We start from the raw sequence: 13,220 nt of genomic DNA, 5'->3' as shown, positions 1-13,220 counted from the left end.
TAGAGTGGGAGGAGAATCTCCCTAGACCTCCTGGACACACTTTTCTTAATGCATCCCAGGATGCCGTTGGCCCTCTTGGCCACAAGGTCACATTGCTGTCCTATGGATAACTTGCTGTCCACTAGGACTCCAAGGTCTTTCTCCACAGAGCTGCTCTCAGCAGGACAACCCCTAGGCTGTACTGGTGTCTGATGTAATTCCTTCACAGATGCAAGACTTTGCACTTGTCTTTATTGAACTTCATGCCCAGAACAATGCCCATTATAACACTAAATTCAGTACTGTTCACATGCTGGTTCCTAGCAACTGTAACATCTGAATTTCAAGCAGTAGAAAGTGATTTTTCATTACACTTCATGCATATGTTACCTCCAACCATATTAAGAAGGAAGGGGAAAAAAAAAAAGGTCAAACAAGGACATATGAAAATGATACACCTGCTATTAACACAAAAATATTTTCACAATAGAAAGGCTCAGAGAAACCGATGGAAATATTTCCTGGTTATCCCTCTGGCTTATAAATCAATAGTAACTCAGGTGTCGATAGAATTAGAGCTCTCCTATTTGTCTGGGTGGTTCTTTGTGCCTCAGCAAACCCAATCTTTTAGAGATACTGCCAACATTTTTCTTAAACTTGCAGGTGATTTTGTTGTTTAATCTTCTATCTCATTCCATGTTTCTCTTGACATCTCAGTATTTCAGCTATTCTGAGGTCAAAGCAAATTTTGCTGGGTTTGATAAGCACAGATTCTGCAATGCACTCAGTATGTCTCTGCATCAGTGGCTTGAGGAAAGAGGCCAGATGAATATTCAGGTCACAGTGCTGAACACTGCCAACTAAAATTGCTGGAAGCCTTCCTACAAGTGCATTAGAATTTATCACTCTTGTGTTGAAATGACATGTGTTGCTCTTATGAGTCTACCACTGAACAAAGACAGGCACCGAATACATAAACTTTTAAATAATGATTAAGAACTAGTCAGGAATAAAAGTGTCTGTCTTGCAATACATTGTACAGGTTAAAAAACTTTTAAAATGGAATAGAAAAGGTAATGTTGAGTTATGAAAAATGCATTTGTGTGTACACGCACGTAGAGAAGGAGAAGGTATTGCAAGGGACAAAAGAGTCAGTCAGATTCATCAAAACTCACCTGTGCTGGATATCCAAAACCTGTTTTCCCATGGTCTCACTTTGAAAGGCTGATAAAACACTGAGATTCATCTATTTAAAATAAGTATTTCCCCCTTGACTTTTCAGGAAAATTACCTTGTGCTTAAATTTGTTGGAATTCTTGTTTTCTTTCTTGTTGAGATCGATGAAGTAATGAGTAATGCGGTCCTTGGATTTCGCATCCATATCCCAACAAATCTTGAAGGAATCACACGTGATGTTACTTATTTTGATGTTGTGTGGAACTGGAAGTTCCTCCATCTCTGCAATCCCACTGTCTTGAGATTTATTCCCTGTATAAAAATACAAGCGAGATTCATTCATTTAGAGACCTATTTGGGATCTCTTTTCTGTGCTCCAATACAATCACATCTCTGACCAGCTTTTCACAAGGTCTCACAGGAGGTACTCAGAAGCTACTATGAGCAACAATCATGCAATTCTCTGTGTTAGTGATGGGAAATACTGGAAAGGGATGAAATTCCTCATGTGACAAAGCATTCACATGTAAGCAGGCTGCATAGGCTGGCTAGTATCACAACTGGGTTCAGCTGCAGTTTGAGAATAAGAAATAGCTGAAGCTGTTTGGAGTATATGGAAACACCTGAAGCACTTGGAATACTTCTGCTATGAGGATAGGCTGAGTGAGCTGGGGTTGTTCAGCCTACAGGAGAAAAGACTCTCTATTTTATTTGCCCAGTTGAAACCCTGCAGTTTTCTAAAGTTTCTTCTAAATTCTCTACATGCATGTGGTAGATGAACAAATGACCACTGACCCCAAAGAAGCATCACAGGTTCTAAAATTAGTTCTTCCCTTAGTTCCCAAGGCAACCTTATGGAAAAGCGTTCCATAAACATTAACACTCTGAAACAGTAGGTGATCTTGTACTACATAAGACAGAAACAAAAAGTGAACAATTTCAAAAAGGCAGAAAGATGAGAAAAATGAGTGGGTAAAAGGAAAACAAACAAACAAAAACCCAACAAAAACAAATTAACAAGAAAAAACAAAACAAAAACAAAAAACAACAATGCCAGAGATTGTGGAAGAGAAAGGGTAAAGAAACAGGGCATAAAAAAATAATCATAGATAAGAATAGAATGAAATGGGGAAAACGAGGCTAATGTCTGTGCAAGAAAAAGAAAGCTATCCGTATGTTGAAGATAGGAAGCCTATTGTCACATTGTCAGAATTACTTTTAGTTACATCTAATTACAGAAAATGATAATACATATGATTCCATCATAACCCATACAAAAGTTGGACACAGGTCAGTCTAGTCAGTAATAATAATAACTTGACTTGGAAAGCGTTAGGGACATGTCAGCCTCTCCGCATGCATTGCCATACATTCTGTCGGCACTTCAGTGCAGAAGTCATAAGACTGGCCTGATTATTCAACATTCTCCTCTGGCAGAGCCTGAAAAATCCATAGATTTCCAGCCAGTACTCTGAACAAAGTAATTTTACTGATGATTTCAAGAACAAATAGTAACAGCTTTCTGTTGTTGTTCCATTCTATGCATTTATACCCAACAGGTTGTGCATTCTTCAGACATCCTAATGCCTTTTTTTTTTTCCAAGTAAGATCAGAATCAGATGGTACATGGTCTTGCTCAAAATCCCACCCTGTTTGTGCTATCCAAGATGACATTTACAGCAGGTGCACTGCCAGCAATGCACTCAGGAATACCAGTCATTATGGAAAGCTTTCTGTTCCCACAAGATGCATGATAAGTGCCTTTCCCAACATGAGAGATCAGAAAGCCGGCAAGGGGAAAATGGCATGGCTTTCTTTTGTAAGCTCTGTGTTTAAACAGAAGATGGAATGATGCTGCTTAGGTTCTCAACCCTCCCAAAGAGCTGGATAGACTCAGACACTGGCACACAGAATATCTGAATAAAGACCTGAACAGACATGCAGTCAGGAAACCTAAACCATATATATCCACAATACAACTTCTCTGCCTCAAAAGTGAGGCCACAGCTATGGGCCTTAGCCATGTTACAAAGAACCAAGGCATTTTAAGCTTCAGGAGACATACAAAACAGCAGTGAGCACTGACAAACATTAAGAGAGCTGAAAAAGATTTTGAGGCACACTAATGACAATCAGAGAGCGGAAGTGCTTCTGTAAAAGGGCATTGTTTTATGTACAATTTTCAGATCTAATGTGCAGCATACATCTTTAGATGTCTGCACTCCTCATCCTTTTAATATCTTTGCTTTAAAAATGAGTAAATAGTCTAAGCAAATGTCTAGCAGAATTTTCCAAGGAGTTTCTAGCAACACATGAATCCAAGTCTGAGAAAAATAAACTACTTGCATTTCTAAGTGGTAATCTATCCCTTTTTTGTCATGGAACAAAATCCAAAATACTTTTCTGAAATCCTAAATCTCTTCAAAAATGGGGAAAAAATGTATAGATTTTTAAATACAAACAGAATGTGAAATAAGTAAACTATCTCACAATTGTCACCGGCAAGTTTCTCTTCTATTTAGAATGCGAAGTATCTTTGATATTTGTAATGCATAGCTCTGTTTTGATACATAGTTGTGTAATCCTGTATGTCAAAATCCATAGGTTTGGTAGGTAGTAATAGCAACATGATAAAGACTCTTTATGAATAAGGAGGATGACTCAGTGGGTGTTGGTGGATGGGGACTTTGGCATGGGAGCAAGGGAAAAATGGACAGAGCATGAAGAACATGCTCTTGCTTTCTTAAATTTTGGCTGATCCTAGGAAATAAACATCCTAGCACTGAGACATTGGTACCTTGCCTTTTTTCCTTCTTGTGCTTTGGTATTTTAACTTAAGTTCAAGACACTTCTTCTTTATACCAGGATCAATTTAAAGAATAGATTAACATCAGGAAAAGCAGAAATAGCAGCTTATGATTGCAAAACTCCAGCTGAAAGGAAGCTACTACCATTAGGGATGGAGAAGGCCTTAGAACTGGCTGCTTTCATGTTAGTCCCTTTGCCACTTCACTGAGGCTAAATTGATCTTCAGTGAAACATCACAAACCAGACAAACACTGAAAATTAAAGTAGCATAGCAAATGTTGCTCAGAGCTCCTTCATATCAAATTCAGATAGAACAGCATCCACTTAAAATGGCTACTATATATTCCAATACTGGAAGACACTACAGGTCCAGACAGAAACACTGCTTTCAGGTCTCTTCTGGGCAAAACCGTAGAGAAGAGCTAGTATTTGAACAAACCTGGTCTCCCACCCACAAAACTAAGGCATGTCACCCCTGTGTGCTACAGAAACGCCGCTGTTTTAACAAAAGAACGGGTCACACTTAGAACAAGCAAAAGGGCCCAGTGCTTCTTGACCCACATAACAAGAAGCCTAAGACCACTCATACGTGCACTGGTCACACTGGAAGCATAGGATTTTAAATTTCTTCCAAACCAAAGAGTAAAGACAACACAACACACCAGCTTTACTGAGATCAGCTGGAGAGCTGCAAGATTAATGTTTTATGCTCCTATTCACAGGCTTATCTCTCTCTGCCATATCCAGAGTTAAATTTCAAGTTAAATTGTCTAAACAATTTTAAAGTAGTTATGATTCTGCAGCAGAGCCAAAATTCTGGCAAATGGGTAACAACCCAATTTAATTCATATACACATAGACACATAATTTAGTATCCTCATTATACCTTCCACTTACACAAATTATCTCTGAATGGAAAAAAAAAAAGGCAGAAAATTCCCATTGAGCATTCACAGCTTTCATCCCTCACTACTGAAGACTTGGAAATTGATAAGCCCACACCAAAAAACTTATTGGAAAAGGATGTTTTTAAAAGATTGCTTCACCACTCAAAAAAGCTGGACCCTTACACCTGCAGCAGCGGAAGGATAGTGAAAAAGAGCTTTCACTCAACCCCTGGTTGGTAGTTACAGAGCATTCACAATCAGTGAACTATTATAATTTTAGAATACTTGACCACTCCCCCCCCACTTAGCTCTAAAAATGCAGACTGTCACAGCAGCACCACACAGGAGTACATGCCTACTGACTGTTCCTTGCACAGACGAACTCTTAATGTTGTCTGCAAAAGAAATACTCAACGGGCTGACACAGAAGTGATTTTCATGAAAATACTAATAAAATAGTACATTTCTGTGTTCCTGTGGCCTTGCTCATGGAACTGTGAGACCCCACCTCAAATACTGCATCCACTTCTGGTGTCCCCAACATAAGAATGACATAGAGCTGTTGAAGGGAGTCCAGAGAAGGGCCACAAAGATGATCCAAGGGCTGAAGCACCTCTGCTATGAGTGTGACCTGAATGCTAACTCAGCTGAGATGCTTCCTCAGAAAAAGCACTTGACTACCACATATAGTTTGAGATCTTCTGCACACAGGACTTCTGGGGCTTAGTCTCCTCAAACATTATTAGTATGTTTTCCACTAACACCAATGGGAATACACAATACAAGTGTGGCAAATCTGACAGCTCATAGCAGCAAATAGTTACACTGGAATAATTTGGAATCTGATTGTGCTATAAGAACTGCAAGGGCTTTGGTTTATAGCTCAAGAGTTTTCTCAGTGGACCATGAATGAAACATTAGGTTCAATGGGCTGAAGAGCTGGGCAAAGAGCAATCTAATGAGGTTCAACAAGGATAAATGCATAGTCCTGCATCTGGGAAGGAATAATAAATTGCACCAGTACAGTTTAGGAGGCAATCTGCTAGAGAGCAGCCCCATGGAGAAGGATCTTGATTCCTGGTGGATAAGAAGTTATCCATGGGTCAACAGTGTGCTCTTGTGGCCAAGAGGACCAATGGTATCCTGGGGTGCATTAAGAGGAGTGTGTCCAGCAGATCGAGGGAGGTTCTCCTCCCCCTCTACTCTGCCCTGGTGAGACCTCACCTGGAATATTGCATCCAGTTTTGGGCTCCCCAGTTCAAGAGGGACAGGGATCTACTTGAGGGAGTCCAACAGAAGACTTAACAGGATGATTAAGGGACTGGACACATGCCCTATGAGGATAGGCTGAGAGCCCTGTGACTTTTTAGTCCGGAGAAGAGAAGACTGAGAGGGGATTTAATAAATGTTTATCAATATCTGAGGGCTGGGTGTTGAGAGGAAGGAGACAAGATCTTCTCAGTTGCACCCTGTGATAGGAAAAGGAGCAATGGATATAAACTACAGCACAGGAGGTTCCACCTCAACATGGAGGGACTTCATTGTGACATTCACAGAGCACTGGAACAGGCTCCCCAGAGAAATTGTGGGGTCTCCTTCTCTGGAGACTTACCAGACCCATCTGGATGCATTCCTGTGCAACCTGTGCTAGATTCTAGGGCCCTGCTCTGGCAGGGGGGTTGGACTCTGATCTCCGGAGGTGCCTTCCAACCTCTTACATCCTGTGACCCTGTGAGTGTGTCTGTACAGAGCAGGTCAGTAAAATTAGTAAGCAGAAGTTAAGTAGTCCCATTATAGCATTTCTGTAGAATATACATTTTGGCTTAGATACAGCATTCTCAGCAGTGGATTTGTTGGGCCGGATCTTCAAATAATAAACCCCAAACATTTCTTTGATTCTTAAGAATGTCAGTAGATAGAGTACCACAGATCACAGGGCAGATCCTAGGAAGACAGGCTAAGAAAGTCACAGTTCTTCAGCCTGGAGAAGAGAAGGCTCTAGAGAGACCTAATAGTGACCTTCCAATAGCTAAAGGGGGCCTACAGGAAAGCTGGAGAGGAACTTTTTATAAGGGCTTGTGGTGAGAGGGCAAGGGGCAATGGTTTAAAACAAGAGCAGTGGAGGTTTAGATTGGACATTAGGAAGAAGTTCTTTACTTATGAGGATGGTGAGACGCTGGAACAGGTTGCCCAGGAAAGTTGTGAGACCAGCACGCATCCATCCTGGTCTTAAATACTTCACAGCTTTCCTGGGCATGGACTAGTGGGAGGTGTGCCTGCCTATAGCAGGGGGTTGGAACTACACAACCTTTAAGGTTCCTTCCAACTCAAACCAGTTTATGAATCTATGAAAAAGCAGGAACAAGATTGACTCCTGCAATAAGACCACATATGTCTGTGGAAATACACCTGGAATTAATTGTATACAAAATATGCACCCTTTGAATCAGAGCAAAGGCTACTCTCCCAAACATTTATACATATGACTTGCAACAACACTGACATGCAATACTGATACCATGTGCTACTGTGGAAACGCTAATACTCTTACTATGCTAAGAGAGAAGAAAATAACACCAACGAGCAACATCAGCTGTGGGCAGTGAGTCTCCTCAGGCTCACTCTCCATTCAGTGAAGAAAGGCAGCTGCCTAAATTGGATAATCTGAGTACCCACAGTTCGCTCTCACATTTAACTTTGCCCTGGAGGAGTCTAATTCTTTTCAGAGACTAGACAGAGAGGTCACAGAAGTTAAGAGCTAGCTGGAGTGACCCTTTGTAATTATTTCTTAAATAACATTTGTCAATTCCCATGATGCCATCATCAGTCTCTGGTAATTTGAAATATGCTCCAAAGAGAAACAAAAGGGAAAAAAAGAGTGTGGGGGAAAGAAGAAGTATTATACCACTGCCAACTTCTGAATTCTCGTAGCAAAGAAAGCTACATCTCACTGAGGCAGGAATGCCCTCTGGACAGATGCTTCAAAAGGGATAAACTTTTCAGGAACAAGTGTTTGAATTTCTGTGTCAAGTACTTCAGAGTCCCCACAATATGTTTTCCGAAACCATCAGTGTTGTGGTTTTGACATCTCAGGACCATTTAAGCTTGAATGTGAATGAATTTATATCTTGCTAACTGCAATTATAGCAAAATTATGTAATAACTGTAATTTAATTTTAATTGAAAATAAGTAATGCAAGCAATTGCACAATCAAATATTTTCTCAAAATAGTTGTTTCCTTTTTTATTTGCCATGAAGAACATTCAGATATATCACTGCAAGTTGTCCTCTGTTGTTATCAACTAATTGTTCCAATTCAGTGCCAATTCATCCTTTGATTTTTGACCAACCCTCACCTGAAGCAAAAATTTAATTAACATTTGGTTACATCTTCAGAAGTACCTGAATAATTTAGAAGAACCTTACTGAAATCAAGGGGATTTAAGCTGAGTTACGTGAAAGCTTCTGAAACTTGACTGCAAATATCTGACAATTCATGTCTATGGCTGGAAGGGAACTGAGGAGGCAACACGCGAGTTTCTCAAACCCAAGGCAACAGGCGATACTCGACTGAAAAGCTGATCAATAGCTAATCTGGCAAGGTTGACCTTATCCTTTCACTAGGATTGAATTCTTATTAAGTATCCTGATATCTTGGAAGCATCTAGTCTTTATATTTTACTCATTCAAAGATAAATCACATTTTCAGAATGCTGGTGGCAACCCAAACCCAGATTTTCTGATAGAATGAGTACTAAAATGGAAATAGATGCAAGTCTCTGTAGATACAATTGCACTCTTTGGGAGTTTTCCTTAGTCCTTATGGATGTTTTTACAAGAGACTTTTTATAAACATTGGATGTCTCTATGCTTCCATAAAGTACCTGGTGTCCTGCAAGGCTGCGCCACTGTTCCCTCATTTTCCTCTTGACTTTTCTCATTTTTATTATTACACATAAGCTGAGGAATGTTAACCCAGGAAAATGCTGTGCAAATATGCACAGAAAATTTAAGTTTCACTGTGTTAAAAATACATGGGGAAATATGAAAAGAAGGAATTTCATTACCAGATAAAACTACGTGACTAGAAGGCTGCAAATAATTATGTAGGTACACATCTCTTCAATAGGACCAGGAAAACCAAGACCAAAAATCCATCTAGTCCAGAAGATTAAATTGGCATGTCATCATGCCTCCTTTGCCCCTTATCTATGATATGCAGATTCTACCATGATCTAAGGACTGACCAAATTGTGGTAGATTGCTGAGCAGAAGTGAAGGGATCCTCATATGACACATGAATATAAAACCCAAGTAAACTGAACTGGCCAGATAAGCAAATAACCTCACCAAACATCATCATCCTGTCTTCCAAATGACTCATATAAGCAAAAAGATTTATACTGATAATCCCTGGAAGAAGAATGGGCAAATATTGTGCCCACTTTGAAAAAGAATAGAAAGAGGACCCTGGAAATTACCAACCTGTCACCTTCACATCTATCACTGGGAAAATCATGGAACAGATCCTAGAAGCTATGCTAAAGCACATGGAGGACAGGGAGGTTATTTGAGTTAGCCAGCATGGCTTCACCAAGGGCAAGTCCTGCCTGACCAACCTAGTGGCTTTCTGTGATGCAGTCGACAAGAGAAGACCAACAGATGTCATCTATCTGGACTTCTATAAAGCCTTTAATACAGTCCCCCACAACATCCTTCTCTCTAAAATGTAGGCATATGGATTTGATGTGTGGAGTGTTAGGTGGATAAGGAATTGGTTGGATGATTGTATCCAGAAATTAGTGGTCAACAGCTCAATGTCCAGATGGAGACACGTGACATGTGGTCTCCCTAAGGAGTCTGTACTGGGACCAGTGCTGTTCAATACCTTCATCAGAGATGTTGACAGTGAGATTGAGGGCAACCTCAGCAATTTTGCTGATGATACCAAGCTGAATGGTGCAGCTGATATGGCTGAGGGATGTAATGTCAAACTCAGAGACTTAGGCTGAAGAAGTGGGGGCAGATGAGCCTCATAAGGCTCAATAAGGCAAAGTGCAAGGTCCTGCATGTGGGTGGCAGCAATACTCACTCCTAATACAGACTGGAAGATAATGAGTTTGAGAGCAGCCCTGCAGAAAAGGACTTGTGGATACTAGTGGATGAGAAGCTGGACATGAAAAAGTGCACTTGCAGCCCAGAAGACAAACCATATCCTGGGCTGGAGCAGGTCCAGAGGAGGGCCTTGAACTGATCAGAGGGCTTGAGCACCTCTCCTACAAAGACAGGCTGAGAAAGTCAAGGTTATTCAGCCTGGTGAAGAGAAGGCTCTAGAGAGACCTTATAGCAGCCTTCCAGTAACTGAACAGAAAAGCTGAAGGATTTTTTATGAGAGCTTGTAGTGAGAGGACAAGAGGCAATGGTTTTAAAGAAGAGTAGGGTAGATTTACATTAGGAAGAAGTTCTTTACTATGAGGGAGGTAAGACACTGGAAGAGGTTGCCCAAGAAAGTTGTGAACACCTCATCCCTGGAAGTGTTTAAGGCCAGGATGGATGAGACAACCTGGACTAGTAGGAGGTGTCCCTGCCCATGGCAGGGGGTGTGGAATTAAAGGTCCCTTCCAACTCAAACCATTCTGATTCTATGACATACTGTTCCTACTAAAGTTTCCTTAGACTGCTGATATTAGAGTTTTACTTTTTACTGCAGCCTGTCATGTTAAAGCTAAACAAGCTTCTCTGCAACCTTCTATGGAATGTGAATCGTAGTGTGGATGTAGCTGCAGCTGCATTACAGCTCCTACTGGCACACCATTAGTTTTCATGCTTCTGACTATCAGAGCTGGCTATTGCAATTCTACCTTCTTGAAATCAAACAGGACATTATAGTAGACTCCAAGTGCTAAGCCACCACAGTATTTACTACTAATTAAAGTAATGCTCCCATTTTGTTCAGCACAGCAACCTTACAGTATAAGGGTGGTAAGTGGCTCTTCTCAGCATGTGATGATTATAAGTGTGATGCATTTTAAAAACAAATTTTAATTAAAATGAGTATTTCTCAGCTGCTGAAAGGGAAAGAAGGCAATAAGAATGTAAAAGGCTCTAAACCATCTTCTAGCTTAGTTTGAATGTCATTTAAAAATTAAAATTAACTTTACAGGCACATGTGAGAATTTGTGTATAATGCATGCCTTCAGCTATACAGAATCAAAGACTGCAAAAGCAAGTAACTACATCAGATATGACTGTAAACCAGATCAATTTATCACATACACTTTATCCATTCAGCAGGAGAAGGCTGCATTGTCAGGTGTCTAGGCATTCTTATGAAATACTGACCATACTCCAGACTGGTTTTGGAAGGATGCTGTCTCAGTGCTGCTTTGCTGGAAAACAGAGTGATATTTTTAGGAGACTCCTACCCTATTGATTACTAATGGGGCAGATTTTGGAACAGGAAAGAATCTAGAGCTTCTTATGGCATGAAGCTTTTCTCTTCTGATGAATAAACAAGAACAGCTGCCTCAGACTGCAGAACTGCCTGTGTCTTCAAGACTAACAGCAAAACAGATCTCATTGATGAAGGCACTGACTGGGTGACCCTTGACAAGTTGCTTGGGGCCAGATTCCAATCCAAGTTACACTGCTCTGGGTCACTAGTCTAATTGCTCCAATGTTTTTCATCTAACACAGCATAACTGAGGGCAAAGCATTGCTCGTAATCTTCTACTGATTTTAATATTAACTATACATTACAGAAGTGAGTGGAGTGGCCTTTCAAGGTTTATACTTTCACATGTCACTAAACAAAAAGAGAGGAATAAACACCTCCATTTTGCTACTATGAACCATATGTTCATACTTATTTACCTCATTCCTATTTGCTTGGTGACAACTTGTGCCATGTCTTAATCAAAACTGAAAATGTGTTCTCTGCTTCAAGTTAAGCCAAGTGAATTCAAATCCAGCAAGGAGAGTCAGCCTTGTATTCACATGAGCTTTAATTTGACCTGCCAGCTTGTCTGAAAACTGTAACTGCCTTGATCACACAAGGATTTTCATTTAAGACTTGCTTTTCTTTCAAGCAAAAGGAAGCCCAGAAAGGCAAAACTCATCACTTAAAGAACAGCAGAGAGAACTCAATACAATTTTACTAAACATTTTTTCTTGAGAAAGTAGAGTGCTCAGCACAAGTTGGCTTTTGTAACTCACTGGATGCTCTGGCAATCTGCAGCATGAATGAGCATTTCTTTAGCACACTGGTAATTGCTGTGTACTTTTCACACATATCTCTTGTGAGGAGTAGGATTTGGCTGTTTTGTGCCAGTTTGTGCTTTTTAACTGTGATTTGAAATGTATTACATATTCACAATAGCCCAGGAAGTTCTATCCTGTGACCTGCACTATTTTTTTAAACCTAATTTTTATGCTGGTTTCAGATTTTCTCTAAGGCTCTGAAAAATAAAGGCTATAGCAGGGCTGCGAGTTTGGTTTTTTGGGAGGGTTTTTGTTTGTTTGTTTTGGGGGTTTTTTTTTTTGGTTGGGTTGGGTTTTGTTTTGGTTGGTGATTGGGGTTTTTTTGGGGTTGGTGGTTTTGGCTTTTTTTGGCTAGAGTTGTTCTGTTTTGTTTCATTTTTAGCTGGTTTCCTGGGGCAAGCAAAGATAGCCAAGGTCTTTGGATGTGGCTTTGCCACTGGCTGACTGTCACTAACTTTAGAATCTCTGACAGAGGTGGAGAGCTCAGAGACAACTTAGGTTGCCACCAGTTTCATAAAGGTAGGCAAAGATGCAGAAATGACAAAGGACCCTGTTAAATACTCCCTATCAAGGAGAAGCCTACAATGAGTTTTTCACGGATGCTAGAATATGCAAGTGACACAGCTACAAACACTGTAGTCAGAAGAAATCTGTAAGTAGAGCTATCAGCAGATTAGAATTCACTCCTTACTCAGATGAGGTATAAGATATAGATTCTGTGGGTTTATTACAATTCTTGACCCAGCTCATCATTTTCCTGTCCTGAGGGCATTTGTAAGAGATCTCATGTAGATTCTCTAATGAAGATTGTCTTATGAAGAAGACAAAGTGGAAGTTTTGATGTAATTAAGCTAAAAGAAACCAATAGCAATTCTGAACCACCAGATTCAACTCCATTGTCATGGTCTCTGACACCTCCAGATTATTATTATTATTATTATTGCACTGTGAGATCACAGAATCACCAAGGTTGGAAGAGACCTCAAAGATCATCAAGTCCAACCTGTCACCACAGACCTCATGACTAAACCATGGCACCAAGTGCCATGTCCAATCCCCTCTTGAACACCTCCAGTGATGGTGACTCCACCGCCTCCCTGGGCAGCCCA

General features: G+C 40.4%; 1 protein-coding gene across 2 annotated transcripts in view; it reads right to left on the bottom strand.

The window, feature by feature from the left end:
• PHYHIPL (phytanoyl-CoA 2-hydroxylase interacting protein like) overlaps positions 1-13,220 on the bottom strand; it is a 57,646-nt gene that overhangs the window by 11,277 nt on the left and 33,149 nt on the right. For both annotated transcript variants that reach the window (XM_054174592.1, XM_009906091.2), the window contains exon 2: positions 1,271-1,467. In XM_054174592.1, the coding sequence (XP_054030567.1) occupies positions 1,271-1,435 (165 nt within the window). In that variant the 5' untranslated portion in view covers positions 1,436-1,467. The remainder of the gene's footprint in view (positions 1-1,270; positions 1,468-13,220) is intronic.

The sequence above is a fragment of the Dryobates pubescens genome, chromosome 30, assembly GCF_014839835.1.
Source record: "Dryobates pubescens isolate bDryPub1 chromosome 30, bDryPub1.pri, whole genome shotgun sequence".
Classification (NCBI taxonomy): domain Eukaryota; kingdom Metazoa; phylum Chordata; class Aves; order Piciformes; family Picidae; genus Dryobates; species Dryobates pubescens.
This window is presented reverse-complemented; position numbering and strand designations above follow the sequence as displayed.